The 21,736-nt window shown below is 39.3% G+C and overlaps 1 protein-coding gene across 1 annotated transcript in view; it reads left to right on the top strand.

The window, feature by feature from the left end:
* The window catches only part of COLGALT2 (collagen beta(1-O)galactosyltransferase 2), a 129,656-nt gene that overhangs the window by 62,706 nt on the left and 45,214 nt on the right, over nucleotides 1–21,736 (top strand). The window contains exons 2-6 of the mRNA XM_036831654.1: nucleotides 4,649–4,759; nucleotides 7,212–7,329; nucleotides 9,092–9,226; nucleotides 13,253–13,457; nucleotides 21,080–21,199. Coding sequence (XP_036687549.1) covers nucleotides 4,649–4,759; nucleotides 7,212–7,329; nucleotides 9,092–9,226; nucleotides 13,253–13,457; nucleotides 21,080–21,199 — 689 coding nt within the window. The remainder of the gene's footprint in view (nucleotides 1–4,648; nucleotides 4,760–7,211; nucleotides 7,330–9,091; nucleotides 9,227–13,252; nucleotides 13,458–21,079; nucleotides 21,200–21,736) is intronic.

The following is a 21,736-nucleotide window of genomic DNA, read 5'->3' as shown; positions in this document are numbered from 1 at the left end:
ACTGATGTGCTCTAGTAGTTTTCTGGTGGCATCTTTAGGATTCTCTATGTATAGTATAATGTCTTTGTGTCCTGTTGCTTGTGGAGCCTCACAGCAGGTCAGGCACTGCACTGTTACATTTTCTACAGGACTCTGAAAATAGAACCTTTAACTAAAGCTTCATGTTTCCTCCAGGGAGCTTGCATCTGGGCCTTTACTATCTCTCTCGCCAACCCTCTGAAGAGACCAGCGCCTGCATGTTTTCATGATTATGTATTCAAACGGAAACACACTTTCATCAGACAGATTAAAAGGCAGCAGTTAGAAGTATCTGCCTGGATTTCTGTTTATTTGCCTTCGCCAGGGGAGTGGAGAGGCAGGGCAGTTGGTCTTGAGGGGGGAACGTAAGCCTTCCTCAGTGGGCTGGTGTTCTCTGGGACAGTGCAGGAGACTGGCCCTGTGCATCAAAGGCCAGAGTGGATGAACCTGTGACCACAGCTGGAGGATTTGCTCATTTCCTCAGAAGCCTGAGAACAAAGAGAATCTTAACAATTTGGGGAAGTAACTGTACAGGAAATTTTTTAACTCCATTAGGACGGTATTTAAAATCTCTGCCTCTACTTTTAATTAGAGACATCTATCTTTGCAGCTAATTTCTCTGGATGTTTGTCACTAGTGGATACTTAGGCAGAGTTTGGAGTTGTTTAGTCTGTACTCCAGGAAAGTAAATTTCATACAATGAGTCCTTTGTTAAATTTAACTTTGTTAAAATGATTAGGAGGAAATGCATCATCGTGTATGGAGGACAAAGAGAATATAAATCCTGTGTAATGAAGAAACAACAGTCAAGGAAAGAAGTAGATGCTATCTAAATTCTCCTACACTATTTATAAGTAATTTGGGAATAATTTAGAATTCCTAAAACTTTTGGCTAACACTATCGTCAAGATTTTTTTGTTTTAACATACTCTTACTCATAGTACTTTGCGTGAAGAATAATGTGCATTGGAGTGGATTCCCAGTTTCAGGAATTGCTCTACACGTGCTTCATACTGTGAGATGAGTGGTTTGACAATTCTAGTGCCCTTCCTGGCTGTGATGCTGGACATCACGCTGGACATTGGTGGCTTGTGGCACTGTGTGAGAGTGGATGTGATTTTTGCTGACATGCTACACTTCTTGGCACAGTTGCAAACTGGATGGAGCCCGTGTCTCTCTCCCACATTGCTTCCTGACCCACTTTCCCACCTCCTTGTACTCCCCCATCTCTGTCCCAACATACTTACCTGGTATCCCCCAATACCGTCAGCTACACACATCACCTCTCTTCCCTCCAGATGATGGAATGTCCGGGTGGGCCTGTGGGTCTCTCTCCCTCCTAGACCTTGTTTTGAAGAAAGGAGCTGATTCTAATCTGATTTCCAGAAAAGACTTGAAAGTAGATGAAGTAGCCATTGGCATCACCTCTTGATCCTCTATTTTTTGAATAATGTTTTAAAGAAGGATAGTTTTCGTTCAAATATCCATCTTATGAAATAAGATTTTCAGATATTAGTCATAGACCTCTATCCTTCATTTTTCTATACCTTGTGACTTAAGTGCATACCTTCACGTTACTTCGTGTTTTATAGAAATTTATTCCCTATGTAACATGGAGTTTCACCATGCTTTGCTTAACAATGTTTTTTCTCTTGAACATTCCTAAATATTCTCTCTCTTAAAGATTTCATTTGTTACTTTTGGAGCAGCAGTGACCACCAAAAGCTCAAGTAGGAAAAACAAAAACCATTATAGATTGGGTTTAACAAAATCCTATTTACTGAAATTGACATAAATGGAGGACGTGACCACTGTTCACATCTCTTCATTTGCTCTTATCAAGGCCATGCTCTCAGGGAACCACTGCTGCTGATAATGCCAATAGCTTTCCTTCCCAGGAGGAACTGCTGAATTGCCAATAAAGTATAAACCTTTTTACTGCCTTTTAAGAGTCTCAGACACCTCTATCTTCCCATGACTCTTTCTTTCCTGTTTGCCCGCCCTCCCTCCCTCCCTTCCTATTTTAATTTTATTCAGTGTGGTTTTAAAAAAAACAAGAATAGGTGTTGAATTTTGTTAAAGACCTGTTTAGCATTTACAGAGATAATCATATGATTTTTCTTCAGGTCTATTAATATAGTGAATTATATTAATGAATTTCCTTTATATTGAACAATCTTAGGCTATGATATATATTTTCTTAATAGGATATTGGATTCTCTTTGCTAATACTTTAGGATTTTTGCAGCATATTCATTGAAAAGTATTGACCTGTAGTTGTGTGTGTGTATCTTTATCAGATTTAGATATCAATATTGTACTTGCATTATTAAAAGGACTTGGATTTTTTTTTTTTTTTTTTTTGGCCATGCGGCTTATGGGATCTTAGTTCCCCAACCAGGGATTGAACCCAGGCCCCTCGGCAGTGAAAGCGCCGAGCCCTAATCACTGGACTGCCAGGGAATTCCTCCTTTTTTTTTTCTTATGCTCTGGAGAACAAGCTACATAACATTGGAAATATCTAATCTATTAAGATATCTGGTAGAATTCCCCTATGAAACCACCTGGGCCAGTGTTTTCGTTTTTCTCTTTATTTCTTCCAAGAAAATTGTTCTGTTTAAGTTTTGTCTCTCTAATGGAGTCAATTTTGCTAACATGCATCTTGCTAGGAAATCTTCTATTATATCTAGTTTTTAAACTTCTTTTTCATTGAGTTGCACAAAGTGACCACTTATGATATTTTTTAAAAATTCCTTCCATATCAGTCATATTTCCCTCATCTTTGTCATTTCTTGTTTTTAATTTTTGTGTTGTCTTGGTTAGATTAACTAGTGATTGTCTTTTGTTGATTTTGTTCTCAAAAAAAGTAACATTTCTTTTGTTTATTAGTTCTGCTCTTTTTCTGTTTTCTACCTCATGACTTTGTCTTTATTTCTTTATGCTTGTTTGTATTGTTGCTCTTTTTCTAGCTTCTTGAGTAGGAGTTCAACTCATTTATTTTTATTGATTTAAGGATAAAAAAACTGAATTTTTCTCTGACCACTGCTTTAATTGTATCCCCTGGTTCTGATATCTAGTGTTTTCATTATTTATATTTAGAAGTTATAAAGTTGATTTGTAGCTCTTATTTCACTCAATAGTTGTTTAATAGAGAGTTTTTAATGGAATTTTGGGGGTTTTATTTTATTACTAATTTCTAGTTTTATGACACTGTGATCAGAGAATGCTGTTTATATTATTCCAATTTATAGAGGCTTTCTTCATAATGTAATTGTTGGTCAGTTTTTGTGAATGTTCCATGTGCACTTGAGAAAAAAGTATAACCCTATTATTGTGTTCTGTAGATCCTCTATGTATTTACTTTTTTCCCATTTGAACTTTCTTCAACTGAAAATGGTATATTAACATCTCTTATTATTGGTGCTTGTTTTTCCTTGCAGTTTCTATACTTTCTGCTATATCAGGGGTTGACAAACTACAGCCTGCAGACTAGTTGCCTACTTTTGTAAATAAAGCTTTATTGGAGTACAGCAATGCTCATTCATTCATGTTTTGTGTATGACTGCTTTACTGCTACAATGACAGAGTTAAGTAGTTGCAATAGAGAGTGTATGGCCTGCAAGCCTAAAATAGTCACTATCTGGTTCTTAAAGAAAAGTTTGCCAACCCCTGTGCTATATGAAGGTACATGGATATTCCATTTATTATCTCTTTGATGTGAATTATATCCTTTAGCATTATTAGTAGAATTACAATTTTGCTTTGTCATGTTTAATATTTTTTGGCCTGAATTTTACCTTATTTGATGTCAAGTTTACAATCCCTGCTTTCCTCCTTTCTTTTCCAATTGACTGGAATATCAGTTCATTTTTAGGTGTTCTGAATAACTTTGTTTTAGATGTATATCTTATACGCAGCATGCGTTTGCTTTGTGATAAAATTTGAAAATACTTTTGTTTTAATAAGTGAGTTAAGCTCCTTTTGAAGTGGATCAGTTTATTAAACTTTCAAGGTAGAACAGAAACAAGTTTTGTGTACATTGTTTGAAGACTTTTGAAGGTACTCTATTTTGTATAAGTGATGGTAGACTTAATCCAAAATAGATAGGTGAAGATACCTTGGATTTTGAATTTTATACTGGGAACTGTTATTGTGACTTTCCCCTCTAGTGCATACAATTAAAGCAGCACTGGCTAAAATTTTTGTTGGACTTGAAATGAAAATGCAACTCTGAATAATTGCTTAAATTAAGGGTTGTTATGTAAGTTAAAAGGCAGAGTTTACATCTTGGATAACTAAAAATTAAAACAAACAAGAAACTTTCCAAGAATATTAGTTACCTAACTCTACTTTAATTCATTTTATGTATATACTATTTTAGTACAACCACTTATTGATTCTACTATTGGCCAAGTCCTGCTTAAGGATCTAATGACACAGAGATGGTTTAAAGCAACATCTCTCACTTCAGAAATTCATTGTCTAGTTTGGACCATGAGGGAGTCATTTTCATACACACAATGTCTAGAACTGGCCATTCTCCTTTCAGTTAATCTGGGGTCTTTTGGTTTTCCCCCTCTTTCTTTGGATGACATAATAACTGAACTGTGCTGTGCTTTCTTTCATGCAGGGCAGCCACTGATCACAATGTGGATAATACAACAGAAATACTCAGGGAGTGGTTGAAAAATGTCCAGAGAGCCTATCACTATGTGGAATGGAGACCTATGGATGAACCTGAGTGAGTAGCAAGAGAATATTTTGTGAACTCATTATTCACCCTTCCCCCCTTAACCAGTCTTCCAGCCATTTTAGGCTTCCAATCTTGGGGGCACATGTGACTTTCCCTTGTCTTTCATCTCTGTGTCTAGTAAGTTACAAAGACCTGCCATTTCTTCCTTTGACAAATCTTCATGTCTCTCTTCCTCTTTACTCCTGCAGCTACCAGCCAAGTTCAGGTTCTCATTAGTTCTCAAGTAAATTACCACAGCAGCATATATTTTTAAATATTGATATTATTTATTCATACTTTGAGGATAACCCTTTTATCCTTGAGGAAGCATAGTGAAAAGTTTGTATACTTCTTACATACACCTTGCTTTTTCACTTATCATATCTTGGTAATCATTCCAAAGCAATAGTTAAGGAGTGTCTTCCGTTATTTTTTATGACTGCAGAGTATCATTGTGTGGATGTACCATAATTGTTTAATCAACCTCCTACTGATGGACATTTACGTTATTTCCAGTCTTTACCATAGCAATTTCTTAGTAGCTTCCATCTTCAAATCATCCTCTATACCACACTGTCAAATTAGTCTACCTAAAATATTAGCGATGTGCTGTCATTTCTCTATTAAAAAGACTTCAGTGACTGTCTAGTACCTACAGAATGAAGTTCAAATACCTGATTTATATTTTTAAAAGATTTCATAAATTTAGCATCCATACATATACACCAATATTTCCTAAAAGAAAACTGCTTCATCTGGATGTTGCTACTGGTTAACTGCTACCAAAGGCTGTTGCTAATCATTCCAGTTACAAAGATGTACCTTCTCTCAACACTTGTATTGCTTATTTCCTATATCTTCTTGTTTGACACAACAATAAACTTAACTAACATTAACTATCTGATTCATGCATTTTTTTTCTAAGTATTTTTTTATTTCTTTGGCAGGGGCTAAAATATACAAATAGTTTATATTTCACTCAGTGCTATGTTCTTGGTGGGCACTAAATTTATACTTGTTGGATGAACAAATAAGTAAATGAGAACATGAATAAATATATTTAAACTTACTACTCTAAATGTTCCCAAGGCTACTACAATTCTAGCTTGAGAAATTGTAGAAATAGGATGAATTGAGCTGCTGAAATTTTGCCCAGGGTAAGTCATTTATTGGGAGCCAAATATGTATTATCATAATAAGGAGTGCTATTCCAGAACAAATTTTTGTTCTTCTAGTCTCTCTTTATATAAGATTTTTATTATGTGTATGTATGTACGTATCTACATATATATCTCAAATCTCAGTATATGGTCCGTATATGGAGCAAAATTTAACAACCAAATTTGAACACTGTAAAAAATTTTGAACAATCTTTTGGAGTTCCTTATAATGGAATTTGGCATAATTAGAGTAGCCCAGAAAGACTCTATGTACCTCTCTTGCATCCTGGTAATTTTCTCCATTGCCAGATTCTGACTAAATGTATTATATGCCAAGGTCAGTGTTAGAAATACCAGAGAAGGCATTTTGGGGGGCAACATATTCAGAAAAACAGAAATTCCACTGATTTTTGTAGAAACAATAATTGAGGAAGACATTCCAGAGACTTCCTGTGCAAAAATAATTTTATTAATCTTATTTGTATGGTTACGGTCTCATTGTTTTTGCGGTTTCTCATTCACTGAGGGAAATGTACTGCCAGTGCAGCATTAAGAACTTGAAGTGGTGGCCAGTTTGGGGCCACTGCGACTTTATCAATGACCATACCAGTTGGGAGCTTTCAGAAAGGTTCTTGAGGGTGTGCTAACCCACCTGCCTCCATGGCCGTGGACGAGTCCTGGCCTGGCTGCTTTGTGGATGTTGATAGAGAGCCCAGCATTATGCATCTGCTCCATGATCTCACTCCATCTGGGGCAGATCAACGTGTTAGACTCTGTGGAGTCATTTACTGAGACTTGACCACGTAAGGTAAACCTTTATTTTTCCTGGGAAACTCATATTTTGATGCTGTAACATTTCCAAATTTATTTGATGCCTAAATGTATAAGACTGTGTCTAGGAACATGAGCTTTGGGGTTATGCCTGGATTCAAATTCTGACTGTACCCCTTATTAACTGCATAATGTTAAGCAAATGACTTAACCACTCTAACCGATTTCCTCAGCTGTGAAATGGGGATAGTGGTAGCACTCACATCACAAGGACTCAGTGAGTTCTAATGAGAACCCACTGAAATATTTCATATAAAGAGTCATGTGTATGGGAAGCAGCAAATTACTTAATCTCTCCTTGCTCCAGTTTCTTATCGGTAATAATGGGATAATGATAACCATAATAGTATCGACTTCCTAGGGTTACTACTGGAAGATTAAATGAATTAGTACATAGTGCCTGGAATATATAGGCACTCAATAATTATTAGCTATTATTATTATTAATATTATTGTTATCATTACTATAGGTCTTATCCTGATGAAATTGGACCAAAACACTGGCCTGGCTCCCGTTTTGCCCATGTGATGAAACTACGACAGGCAGCCCTTCGAACTGCGAGGGAAAAATGGTCAGACTACATTCTGGTAAAAACAGATGTTTAATTTCTTGACAACTGTTATCTAGAATGTTTCCAAATCAATTGTTGATAATCTAGGACTGTGGGAACAATCAAAACAACCCTTTTTTAGACATCTCCTCCTCAACGTTTTAATAAAGGCACAAGAAAAAATCTGGAGAACTTAATATCGGGATACCTGGAATTCATCTCAGACTCATTCCTCGCATTTTTAGTGAGTAAGCAAATAAGCTCCTGAATTATTCAATCTCTTTATTGTAGTAGGCATAAGAAACTCTAATACTTTTTAGTTCATAGGGAATGCTATGGGTAAAGCAATATAAAAGGTCTTGACTTTTTAGAAGAGTTTTGGGGATATGAGAAATTAATTATGTAAAAAGAGATTCAAATTAACAGCTCTGAAATGCTATTATTCCCTTTTGCTCCCGAGTGTCTGGGGAATGGTATCTCTTGCTTGGCTTCCTGGTTGCTCCTAATCATGCTGGACTCTCCTGGAGAATTTCTCTCCATGCATAGGTTCCATTACTTCCCTCAGAACTTCAAGAGTGGTCCAGAAAAATGCTGGACTTGACAATTAAGAATCAATGTTATCTTTATCCTCCAGGAACCTGTCTCAGTTGGAAAGGTCAGCTCCCTAATCAGCAAGGAGCTGCAGTCCCTATTCCCTTTGGAAAATTGACAGAGGTTTTTCCCCCCCAAAATTTATGGGAACAAAGTTCTTCCTCTGTGGCCCCCAAAATCCATTTAATTCTTTTGGCAAACATTTTCCAGTACAACACTACAAATAACGCCAGTAAAGCAAAGCCAGTGTTGTTTCATTAAACTTATGGACGTCTGTTCTCGGTCACTAGACTCTGATTCCTAAAGGGAATACTTTTGACCTATGTCCATCCTCAGCCTCTCAACCACCACAAAACTCAGCCCAATAGTTTGTCACACACATACTTTCAATACAAATAATTTCATAGAAGTTTCAAATTGTGCTGATATTTAACGTTGTATAGCTGTTTAAATGTCATTGAAGTGTACAAGTGCTGAACCACAAAATTTTTGGTAAAGAGATTGACTATCAAAGAGTGAAAGCTTCTGATTATTTACTTTGTGTGTTGCAGGGGGGAGATATACATAACATAAAATCTACCATGTTAATTTTTTTAAGTGTACAGTTCAGTGTGATTATTTTATATGATAGAAACTGTTGTTATACTGTCCCTGTAAATGAATCAGTGTTAACATGGATTTCTGGTAAGAATGGGAAATAGCTTCATTGGTTAGCATGGGTTGATATAATGTACTTTAAACAAAAATTCTAATTGTAACATTAAGATAGCATTTATGGATCGGTTTGGGGCCATTTTGGCTTTACTATAGACAACTTGAATAGGTGTGTTCATTTGTACCTAGAGTGAGCACTCAGTAAGTGTGAATAAGTCCTTATTTAAGGGCTTGAGAGCCATTAATAGCTTATACTTAAACCACTAACCAAGGTGTAGGTTGGGTCCTCGTTGAGTATGTGCCCAATGATAATACCAATTCATTGCTCGGTGCCTTATGCAGAGCTAAACATGTGGAAGTTAGACTAAATGTATTTTGCCTGAATGAAAGCCATCCAGCTGCAAGCGGTTTCCATAAGGAAAACACAGATAACATGTAGCTGGTTCCATATGTCATGAGCAAGTTTCCATGATCCTTTGGCAAGTGTTGGGTTACTCTTGTACCCGTTACTGAAAAGTACCTTTTCATGCAATGTTATCCTTTTCTTTTCCTAGTTCATAGATGTTGACAACTTCCTGACTAATCCACAGACCCTCAATCTACTGATTGCAGAAAACAAAACCGTTGTGGCCCCCATGCTGGAGTCTCGGGGCCTGTACTCTAATTTCTGGTGTGGAATCACACCTCAGGCAAGTCTTTTGGTTAATGAATTAAGGTTATGAGTTTTAACAAGGCAACCACCTGTCAACAGTAGCCCCATCAATCTTTTTCTGATTTTCTGCCTTGAAACATGCCTGTCATTGTGTTATTAGAGCAAGCATTTTTAGGAAAGGAGGTAAATCCAGGTCCAATGCCACAACCCCATGAGCTCTTCTGTATTGATGAATTATGAAGAAATTATTCTAAGAGCTTAGCATTAGAAGCTTTAAATTAACCACTATAGCTTGCTGAAATTTATACTTTTTATTTCTCCCTGATTCAGAGATTTTCAAAAAAATAAATATTTTTTTTTGCTCATCAAAACTAACATAAGAGGGGCTTCCCTGGTGGCACAGTGGTTGAGAATCTGCCTGCCAATGCAGGGGACACGGGTTCGAGCCCTGGTCCGGGAAGATCCCACATGCCGCGGAGCAGCTGGGCCCGTGAGCCACAGCTACTGAGCCTGCGCGTCTGGAGCCTGAGCTCCGCAACAAGAGAGGCCGCGATAGTGAGAGGCCCGTGCACCGCAATGAAGAGTGGCCCCCGCTCGCCACAACTAGTGAAAGCCCTCGCGCAGAAACAAAGACCCAACACAGCTAAAAATAAATAAATAAATAAATAAATTTTTTAAAAAACCAAAAAAACCTAACATAAGAACACTATAAAAAACTGAAAAGAGAAAAACGTTTTTTAAAGAATCATTTTAATCCCTACCACTCTAACATCATAGATAACAGCTTGCATGTTTTTAACTATTATCATCAAGTGGCTATAATGCAATTTACTTAACCTTTCTCTTAGTTTAAAAACATTTAAGTTATTTGCAACTTTTAACTATTATAATGACCATCATAATTAATATAAAAATTTCCATATTTAATATTATTTCCTTGGGACAGCTTCTGAGAGCTGGAATTAGTGAGTCAAAGAGTATTAAATATTTTAATGACCTTTGATATGTTGCCAAAATATTTCCAAAGAGATCTAATAATTAGAACTGCCATGGTAGATGTTTTTACAAAATTTGAGTTAAAAACAAAATTTTAAATTTCCATCATCTCTCTTTTCCATTGTAAAATCTTTGAAGTCTAGAGATCTGTTGCAGTGAATGTTTATGGATGATTATATTTTTTATTCTTTAGTTAATAAATTAGAGAGATAAACTGATCAATGTAGTACATATTAATGTAGGATAAAGATTCTCTAAGGGAAAAATTATATGTTAAGTGTGTTCTCATGCTCAGAGAGCTAAATTTTCAGACCCTCTTTCTGAAGAATGAGGCCAGTGGTGTGCTGATAAATATATAATGACTGGCTCTCTGTGGGGGAAAACCCTTGATTGGTAGCATTTACCAGTTTTCATGGTGTAAGGACTTCCACCATGCAAATGTTGTTTAAGCTGAGGGAAAGGTTAAGTAAATTGCAGTACAGTCACTTGATGATATAATTATTAAAAATATGCAAAGCTTGCTGTCTGTGGTTTATTTACAATGGTGGGGATAAACGTGATTTTTGTTTTTACAGATTTTAAGCTACCAACGTGTCAACTGACTTGCAAACTTCCTGGCTCTAGCACACTACTGGATGAGGCGGTACTCTTTCGTCACAGTTATCTCCCATAGCTCCAAGAGATTTTGAATGCATGTTATCTCTTTTAGGGACAGATTAAGTTCATATTTATAAAAGCCAATCAGTTCCTTGGGGAGAAGCTGTTATATTAAATTTAAGTTCATACACTCTCAGTTAATAATCTGCAGTGCTTCACATGGCAGAATCACTCTGGGGTGTTTTTAATGAGTTGTACATTGACACCAGCATCAAGAGTGGATTATCCTAGTAACTGCAGCCTCCCAGTTTCTGTTGTCTTATTTGCTTTAATATTAAAAGCTCACTTACTTTGCACAGTAAAAGTAAAATCTAAGCAATTTAGAGGCAATTGTAATTTATTTCTGTTTCTGGCTCTCTATCATCCCCAGTGAGGCTTCTGCTAGGGCAGGAACAGAAACAGCCGATGACTTCATAAGCTTGAGGCAGGCCTTGGTTTCCAGAGCCTTTAAACACATCCAAAATAAAATGACCTCAGTTTTATCTGGTCAATGAACCAGAATCATTACCAACAACATTCAGTTTATGTGGAAAAAATGACACATCTATTGCCTCTGCCTGTCTGCAGGAAGCATATTAAGTCTTTTTCTCTCTTTCTTTCCTTCTCTGCTTCCTTCCTCCCTGCCCCCAGGATATTCAGTGATTCATTATCATCATGAATTTTCCAAGCTTCTCATTATGAGAATATTGTCCTAAGTAGTCTAGAACTTTGTATTTGACATGTGTTCTTAGGCAGTCCTCTAAAGAACCAGTTTTCCCTTTGTCCCTTGGAAGAATATTGATAAGTTGAAGGATGTTAAGTGATCCTTAAGTTTAAGGCTTATAAAAAATTGTAGGAATAATAATACTTCATATAATGCATTACAGTTTCCAAAGTATCTTCACAGACCGTATCCCATGTGATCCCTTCTACAACCCTGTGAGATAGACAAATCAGCTTTTACCCCATTTTTTCAGGAGAAGAAACTTAGGCTCAAAGAGGTTAAGCATGGGCCTAAGATCAATCAGCTAGATGGTTAAGATGACTCTAAGACGCACATCTTCTAAGTCTTAATTTGTGATCCTTCTTCCTTACCACGTGGTCAGTGTGAGCATTAGCTCAGCTAGAACACTAGTTGAGACACTGAAAGAAATGTCAGAGACGAGGCTGCAGTGCCTAATGTGTGGGTACTGACACCACTGCAGAAAATGTGACCCTAAGGGAATGTGACTGATTAACGAATATGAGAGAACTTTTGCAACTACTGAGTATTGTGCCCTTCAGAGTGCTGGCCCTGTGAAACTTTACACTCATTCCATGAGCCTGCCGTTGCCTAAAACGTTTTTGGAAATGCCTTTCCAAGCTTCACATGCTTTTAAGTAGTTTTGTAAAGTAGTAAGTTTTGTCAAGACACATCTTCATCTTCTCTGGAATGGGTTTGAGCTTTGGCAATAGTCAAGTTATAATTGGTGCCACTGGAGTATAAAGCTCCAGTGGTTTCTCTACCCCATGAGGGCTAACACTGGGGTTGTCAATTTACTGCTAAGCCCCCAGCATCTAACACAGCCTGGATTACAGTAGGCACTCAGTAGATGTTTGTTGAATGAACAGTTGAGTTTGGAGGGCAAACAAGCTGGGTTGCTCCAAACCAGTGTGTTCAGAAACCACAAAGTAAGGGCATCGGTTGTCCTGTGTGCTTGCCCAGAGGGAACTTTCAAAAGGGGAATCCCCCCAAAAGTGTGGCGCAGTGGCAGCTCCGCCAGAATAGTGAATAAGTAATTGCATTGGAAAAAGACCCCATTTATATGTTTAAGTACTGCATGTTTAGTTAAAAATATCAGCCAATGTAATGTAGTAATTTTAATAATAGCCAATATTTACTGATGCTTTCTTGGTGCTAGGTACTGCTCTAAGCACTTTTCAGGTTTTGCCTTCCTTAATTGTTACAGACAACCCCATGGAGTAGATAGCGCCATCATTCCTATTTTACAGATGAGGAAATAGGCACAGCAAGGTTGAATAACCTGACCAATACCTACAGACAGTAAGTAGCTGAGGTGTGATTTAACCTCAGACAGCCAGATCCCAGAACATGTGTTCTTAACTGCTCTGCTCTACCACCTCTGATAACTCATGTCATATTCAATCCTTAGTCAACACAAAGCATACTTTTATGAAACTATTAAATCAAGAGATATGCTGAAACCAAAATTATTTCTGGTAACAGGACACTTCTAGTATCGTTTTATATGTAAATAGCATTTCCTGAGCTCAGTTGGAAATTCTTAGGCCAAGATAAGAAGAGAGAAGGTGACTTTGCTTGGGGACTTGTACTTAACCGGTGATGACTTAGGAGTCAGCCTAACAGAAGACTGGGAAAGAGGTAAGCCCTCAGATCAGTGAACATGACGCACCCGTTTGTTCCTTACAGGGCTTCTATAAACGGACCCCAGACTATCTTCAGATTAGAGAATGGAAGAGGTTGGGCTGCTTTCCGGTCCCCATGGTCCACTCCACATTCCTAATTGACCTCAGGAAGGAAGCCTCTGACAAGCTGACGTTCTACCCCCCGCACCAGGACTACACCTGGACCTTTGATGACATCATCGTCTTTGCCTTCTCCAGCAGGCAAGCAGGTACTGTTTGTATGCGGTTGTACTGCCACCATGGAAACTCTGCAAATAACCAGCTCCTTTGTTCTGTGCATTTTATTAAAAAAACGCTCTTAATAAGGAAATAGGCTTCCTATTCAAGTAGTGTTAGAGGCAATTAATTGTCTGCGGTAACTATACCAGCACCCTCTGTGTTGCTGTGCCTGTGAGCACCAATGACCAAGAGCCAGGACTGGTCCCTACCCAAGAATCCACTCTCTTTTTTAAAAAAAAAAAAGGTGGTGGTGGTTGCCATGGGCCTGTGATTCGTTCTTTTTTTTTTCTTTTAAACATCTTTATTGGAGTATAATTGCTTTACAGTGGTGTGTTAGTTTCTGCTTTATAACAAAGTGAATCAGTTATACATATACATATATCCCCATATCTCTTCCCTCTTGCATCTCCCTCCCTCCCACCCTCCCTATCCCACCCCTCTAGGTGGTCACAAAGCACAGAGCTGATCTCCCTGTGCTATGCGGCTGCTTCCCACTAGCTATCTATTTTACATTTGGTAGTGTATATATGTCCATGACACTCTCTCACCCTGTCCCATCTCACCCCTCCCCCTCCCCATATCCTCAAGTCCATTCTCTAGTAGGTCTGCATCTTTATTCCCGTCTTGCCACTAGGTTCTTCATGACCTTTTTTTTTTTTTTCCCTAGATTCCATATATATGTGTTAGCATACGGTATTTGTTTTTCTCTTTCTGACTTACTTCACTCTGTATGACAGACTCTAACTCCACCCACCTCATTACAAATACCTCCATTTCATTTCTTTTTATGGCTGAGTAATATTCCATTGTATATATGTGCCACATCTTCTTTATCCATTCATCTGATGATGGACACTTAGGTTGCTTCCATGTCCTGGCTATTGTAAATAGAGCTGCAGTGAACATTGTGGTACATGACTCTTTTTGAATTATGGTTTTCTCAGGGTATATGCCCAGTAGTGGGATTGCTGGGTCATATGGTAGTTCTATTTGTAGTTTTTTAAGGAACCTCCATACTGTTCTCCATAGTGGCTGTATCAATTTACATTCCCACCAACAGTGCAAGAGTGTTCCCTTTTCTCCACACCCTCGCCAGCATTTATTGTTTCTAGATTTTTTGATGATGGCCATTCTGACTGGTGTGAGATGATACCTCATTGTAGTTTTGATTTGCATTTCTCTAATGATTAATGATGTTGAGCATTCTTTCATGTGTCTGTTGGCCATCTGTATATCTTCTTTGGAGAAATGTCTATTTAGGTCTTCTGCCCATTTTTGGATTGGGTTTTTTGTTTTTTTGTTATTGAGCTGCATGAGCTGCTTGTAAATCTTGGAGATTAATCCTTTGTCAGTTGCTTCATTTGCAAATATTTTCTCCCATTCTGAGGGTTGTCTTTTGGTCTTGTTTATGGTTTCCTTTGCTGTGCAAAAGCTTTTAAGTTGCATTAGGTCCCATATGTTTATTTGTGTTTTTATTTCCATTTCTCTAGGGGCTGGGTCAAAAAGGATCTTGCTGTGATTTATGTCATAGAGTGTTCTGCCTATGTTTTCCTCTAAGAGTTTGATAGTGTCTGGCCTTACACTTAGGTCTTTAATCCATTTTGAGTTTATTTTTGTGTATGGTGTCAGGGAGTGTTCCAATTTCATACTTTTACATGTAGCTGTCCAGTTTTCCCAGCACCACTTATTGAAGAGGCTGTCTTTTCTCCACTGTATATGCTTGCCTCCTTTATCGAAGATAAGGTGACCATATGTGCGTGGGTTTATCTCTGGGCTTTCTATACTGTTCCATTGATCTATATTTCTGTTTTTGTGCCAGTACCAAACTGTCTTGATTACTGTAGCTTTGTAATATAGTCTGAAGTCAGGGAGCCTGATTCCTCCAGCTCCATTTTTTGTTCTCAAGATTGCTTTGGCTATTCGGGGTCTTTTGTGTCTCCATACAAATTGTGAAATTTTTTGTTCTAGTTCTGTGAAAAATGCCAGTGGTAGTTTGATAGGGATTGCATTGAATCTGTAGATTGCTTTGGGTAGTAGAGTCATTTTCACAATGTTGATTCTTCCAATCAAGAACATGGTATATCTCTCCATCTATTTGTATCATCTTTAATTTCTTTCATCAGTGTCCTATAATTTTCTGCATACAGGTCTTTTGTCTCCTTAGGTAGGTTTATTCCTAGATATTTTATTCTTTTTGTTGCTATTGCATTGCTTTGTTCGATATAGGAGTCCTTTACTTAATTAGAAAACTGTGACAGAGAGCCAGAAGTACACTGGGGAAGACCCAGGCTTAAAAAATGGAAGTTTATTTCTTCTCAAAAAAATATCAGAGCTAGTACAGTGGCTCTGTTCCACAAAGTTTTCAGAGACCCAGGCTCCTTCTCTATTTCTTCTCCACCTTCCATGAGGTATTGTCCTTAATCATATGATCCAACATGTCTCATCAGTATAGATGCATTTCAGCTGCTGAGTGAAAACCGTAGAGGGGAGGGCACTCTCCAGCCCTTTAAGGGTACCATCCAGGAGTTGAACACATCACTGCCATGCATAGCCCATTAGCCAGACTTAGGACATAGGACAACACCTAGCTCAGAATGTTGGGGGGCTCAAAATGTTGTCTTTATTCTATGCAGTCTAGAGCCCCAATTCTCTCTCAGGAAGGAGAAAACAGATTTTGGGAGGTAACCAGCAGTCTCCGCCACAGTCCCCCTGGAAGGAAAGGCAAAACCAGACTTAACTCTTTCATGAACCATTGTAGACTTTTAGAGGATGACAAGTCAGTAGGAAAGTAGGTTATTACTCTTGTGTCACTTGCACATGCAGTCAGGGAGGATATAATTCACTAAAGTGGTTCAACATGAAGATACACATCATTCCTAAAGCAAGGCTTTCTTCTCAGGATCATTCAGAACTTCCTGACAGAGGCCAGGTCCCATTATCAATGAGCCAGAAATGTGCCACTTAACCACTAGCAAAAGTGAGTTTAGAAACCAGGCAGATGGTGTATAACTTCATGTGGCTGTATAGTCAGGGTGGATGAGATCATGCACAGACCCCAGGCAGTAGAGGCAGGTTGCTGGCAGCTGCGAATATTAATAAAATTCAAGCTACAACTCACACATCAGGCCATCCTAGAAGCCTTAGGTGTCCCACTTATCAGTTGTAGATTTAGTAGGAATGTGAATATTTGGTGGAAATATGGAAAGCTGATTATTTTTTCCCTTGGCAGCTAGAACCATTTAGACCCTTTGGCCAGATGTAGACATGTTTTAGGTCTGTGTCAGGGCAAAAGCAAGGTTCTCCTACTCACGTGGATTGGAAGTTTTCATGAAGGTCCTGGTGTCAGCGTTAATGGTAACTGCTTCTTTCCACTTGGTCTGTGATTGGCTCTGATTTCTCCAGGTTGGGAAGCAGACTCAGGGCCTTCCCAGTCCTTCAACTTGTGCATGTCCCTTTGCTTAAGAGCTTGAAGTAAAGATGCTCCAAGAAATTGAGCTATTAACAATTACAATAATGATCTTTGCCTAACAAAGGCCTCCTTGATAGACATTGCACAAGGCATTATTGTGACCCAGTCACTAAATTATTATGATATAGTTTTTAAAACCAAGAATTGGATTTGGGGCTGGAAGAATCACATGAGCTAGATAGGAATTTTTCAGCTATGCCCCTTGCTTGGCCTGTTCACTTGGACTTCATTCTTTATTGATCAGATTCCTATAGGCCTACCCAGGACATTGAAAGCAGGCGCAGAGGCCCAGAGCTGTTTGGTGATTCCGCTGGGAGGAGAGAGGCAGAAAAGCAAGAAGAGAGGGTCAGTGCTGTAGGCTTTCCTGCTGTGCCCAGCATTGTGTTAGGCTCTGTGACAGTTGGGGAGATAAGATCTTTACATGTGGAAACATAAATAATAGTTATGAAGCAGTGAAAGCTGAGGCGTCAGTTCAGTGGTACAAACTGTGAACAGGGCAGGAGTCAAGATAGGAAAGAATGACTGTCATTTGGGGGAATGAAAGAGCTTTCCTGACAGTCATGTGGCTCTAAGATAGCACTTTTACTCAGCTTGAAGTATTTTTAGAAGAGACTTGAATGAACCTGGAGTCCTGTGCAGCCCATGGAGTGTTTCTAAGCTCTTTCCCTCTTAGGTTCAAAGCAAAGCACTTCCCTTCTCTCTTGAAAGAGTCTTGATGAAAGATGATTTATATTCTTTTGTTCTCACTCTTATGAAGCTCTCTAGCTATGGATCATCCATTGGGGTATCATTTTTTTTTTTTTTTTTGGTGTGTTGGGTCTTTGTTGCTGCACGCGGGCTTTCTCTAGTTGTGGTGAGTGGGGGCTACTCTTCATCGTGTTGTGCAGGCTTCTCACTGCGGTGGCTTCTCTTGTTGTGGAGCACGGGCTCTAGGCATGCAGGCTTCAGTAGTTGTGGCATGCGGGCTCAGTAGTTGTGACACACGGGCTTAGTTGCTCCGTGGCATGTGGGATCTTCCCAGACCAGGGCTCGAAACCGTGTCCCCCGCATTGGCAGGCAGATTCTTAACCACGGCACCACCAGGGAAGTCCCATGGAGTATCCTTTTTTAAATGTCCAGAAGGAAATAGAGGGTCCACATGTCCCAGGCAGGACCATCTAACCACAAACCTCAACCCTTAATCTTTCACCTCCAACTCCAGGCATTGCCACATGTGGGTGAGGAGTGACAGGGGCAATCCAAGGGTGCTGGAGTGCTGGGGCGTGGCTTCCCATCGAGCCCAAGAAGAGAGCACAGGGGTGATGGGCAAGTCTCTGTGGCTCTAATGAAGCCAGGGTTGGGAGTTCACCTCCCGCTGTGGCCAGCGATCTGGGCTGTGTATCACGGCCACAGTAACCCTCCTGGCACCAGCCAGTCATCCTCCAAATGTCTGCCATGAGTCAAAAGAGGCAAGAGATGTGGGTGACGGGCAGGCAGAGCTTCCTCCTGCACATCACGGGGAGTGCTCGAAAGTGCCTCCCATGTGCGGGGATGGCAATCCAGAGTGTTTACTGGTTTTGAGACTCGATTTCCAAATCCTGGGTAGGTAGAGAGATACCTGGCATTGGCTCTTTAGGGGCAGAGGTTTGGCACTAATGGCTCTTTAGGGACAGAGGTGTGACCTTGGGCAAATCACAGCTTCTCAAACTCTGAGCTTCCATCACCAAGGATAAAGGTAGGTAGATCAATCTTGCAATGTTAACGTACTCAGTGAGTGCAAGAAAATGTTTGCTATCTTCATAAAAGAAGTACAGGCCTTCAAGGTATAGTATCCTTCACCATTCTTTTTCAAAGAGAAAATTGTTTGCCCCAGAAGTAGCTTTCACTGAGTGCCAAGTTCCTTCATAGATTTTATCTAATTATCAACACATTTTCTTTTAAATTTTTTATGTTTTTATCCAATTATCCAGGCAGATAGTTGAATCAATTCGAATAGTCCCCCACAATTTATTATAAAATTAGAAGTCCCCTGGGTGTCACCTCCCTGTACCATTTCCTTCTTTTAGAAGACAAGCACTTTTAACTCTTCCAGATGATGGTACAAGTGTAATAGTCACATCCATGTTTCTAAGTAGCATGCTTATAATGCTGCTTCTTGATTTTCTGGTTTTGCTTTAGGCAAATATCTATTGACTCCCTAGTGAAGAGGAGGAGTTAGTTCTCTCCTCTCCCTCTGCCACGTTCACGCAGACGCATTCTTCCCATCACCCTGTCCTCTTGATGTAGTTACGTGGTACTTTAAGAAAGAGCCATGGTCAGTGTTTTTGCTCTTATAATCAGGTGAACCTAATTCCATTTATGGACTATGGCTAGTTTTCCTTTCATATCTGACTTAACAATTGCCTTTTTTATTTGCTTAGTTTTATTATTACTAACGCCATCCAAAACTAATCCCTGACTGTCTAAAACTCCTCTTAGAATGGTCAGATTTAGCAGATGTTCTTTGTGTGTGTGTGTAAAGATGTCTGTCCTGGAGCCTCCTGTTGTTCTCTAACATGAGAGGTGCCACAGCTGCGGAGCTGCAGCTCCCTCCTCTTCTCTTCTGTATTGACTCTCCTGTTCACTATGTCCTGCGTCTTCCTTGTTTTTCGTTTTTTGGTTTTTTTTGTAATCCTCCCCCTCCTCCTTTTCTCCCCCTCCTCCTCTTTCTTCTCCTTCTTCTTCCACATCCTCCAGTCACTGTCTGAGGAAGTGTGATGGCAAGTAAATATTTATGACCTGGCACGTCTGAAAATGCCTTTCATCTCCCCTCACACTTGATGGATAGCTTGGCTAGGTCTCATCTCCCCTTTTTACTGAAGCTTTGGAAAGTTGAATGGTAAAATTATTTACCTAATTAGGGTAGAGAGGCAACCTTAACATTAAATCATTTCCCTTCTGTTTCCTGAATTCATCACAACTTTGCAGGAGGGTCCGTTTGGATTTGAAGTTTCTCAGAAGCATTCATGTCGGCAAACAGTAGAGCTAGTGAGTCCTCTTGGTGAAGGCAAGAGAAGTGACAGTGCTTGCTGGACCAGCCCTGATGGGAGCCGGGTTCAGTAAAGGGGAGGATAAGAGCTCTTTTCTTTGTTCATTCTTCTCTGTTAATGCCACAAGACAGCTCCACCTGATTTGGCAGGTGATGCAGCTGACTGGAGGAAATTTCATCTGCACAAAATAGAGAAGTCGCTATGCAGGTAATTCTCTGTCTGGAAAGCATAGGTGATTATAGAAATTAACAGATCAGAAGCTTGGACACATGGACCAGATCTTGGCAGACTCACCTTTTACCTAAGCAGTCTTTTCATTAGTCAAGACTGTCAGTTGCTGGATCTCTCTGAGACCCTCTTGATTCCAATATTCATAGCTACCTGGTTGAACACAGATGCTATATATAACTCTTGGAGTGGGCCAGCTGGGGCTGTGAAGACGGGTTTTGAAAACAAGAGGGCTGTGCTATGTCTCTGGTATTGTCATACTGAAGGTTATTAACAGGACTTGAAATGCAGGCTTTCTTTTGTCCCTTTCTGACTCTTTTATAGAAGTTTCATGTCTGTTGGTTGACTCCAAATCCATGCGTGCTAAGAGAAGAAATCAAACCATGGAGAATCATGGAAAATTTTAAGTTTCTTTTGTTTTTTATTTTTTGTTCTACATATGCCTAGAGTTAGCTTTAATAATCTGTCAGCCTTACAGGATTTTCCTGTTTGCTTTCATATCAAATGTGGCTTTTATTCCTCATTTTCTCTTTATTTCCTGTAGGTGGATTACAGTGTTCCATTCTGTTCTCTGGAGCGGGAATTCCTTGCCTCCTTTTTGATCCCATCATGCCTTTAGTGTTCATTTCAGGCCACAAGGATGCTTTCTCTTCAGAGAGAAAAAAATCAATTTCCTCTGAGCCGAAGAATGGCCCAGGGTTTTTATTTGCCCCAAATTCTGGTTACACTTTCTTAATAAAGGAGCATTTTTGAGATCTACACACCCTGCCCGGAACAACTATTTGTTCAATTTCAGTGCCAAACTCAGCTTTGGCCACAGCCTAGTCTCTTTTTTCTTAGTTGTCATTGTAGAACTAAGAAGTGTATTTTCTGATTGGCCAGTTTTGTTCCTCTCTTGTGTCCTCAGGCATCCAGATGCACCTCTGCAACAGAGAGCACTACGGCTACCTGCCCATCCCCCTGAAGCCCCATCAGACCCTACAGGAGGACATTGAGAACCTCATCCATGTGCAGATAGAAGCAATGAGTGAGTGACCCAGGGGCCTGGTGGTGGCTCATGTTCCGTTGCCACCGTGAGCGTACCAGCCACTTTTTCCCTCTCCCAGGACTGGAATCTCACAGCCGTCAGTCAGCCTTGGCTGAAACATAGTTGTTCATTTGTTCATTCATTCTCAAACTTTTCCTATGTGAAATATGAATATGACAAAGTCTTTGCCTTCAGGGAGCTTCCCTTCCACGTGGAGAGCTGGGTACACAGTAAATACATTTCACACAGTGTCCTAAGGGCTATAATGGTGTTTTGTCTATGGATTTAAAATCTAACTTTGTTGCTTTCTAATTATATGACTTTGGGCAAGTAATCTAACCTCCTTAGTTGTGAAATGAAGATAAAACATCTAGGATTTGGGGGCAAATTCCCCATGATATATGTAAAAAGTATACTAGCAAAAACAATAATTATGACTTCAACTTAATAATAGCTTATGGTGTAACAGATACCATACTAAACATTTTTTGTACTTTGTCTCATTAATCCTTACAACAGCTCAATGAAAGGGGTTTT

The sequence above is a fragment of the Balaenoptera musculus genome, chromosome 1, assembly GCF_009873245.2.
Source record: "Balaenoptera musculus isolate JJ_BM4_2016_0621 chromosome 1, mBalMus1.pri.v3, whole genome shotgun sequence".
NCBI lineage: Eukaryota > Metazoa > Chordata > Mammalia > Artiodactyla > Balaenopteridae > Balaenoptera > Balaenoptera musculus.
The sequence above is the reverse complement of the archived record's forward strand: the minus strand, read 5'-3'. Positions and strand labels throughout refer to the sequence as shown.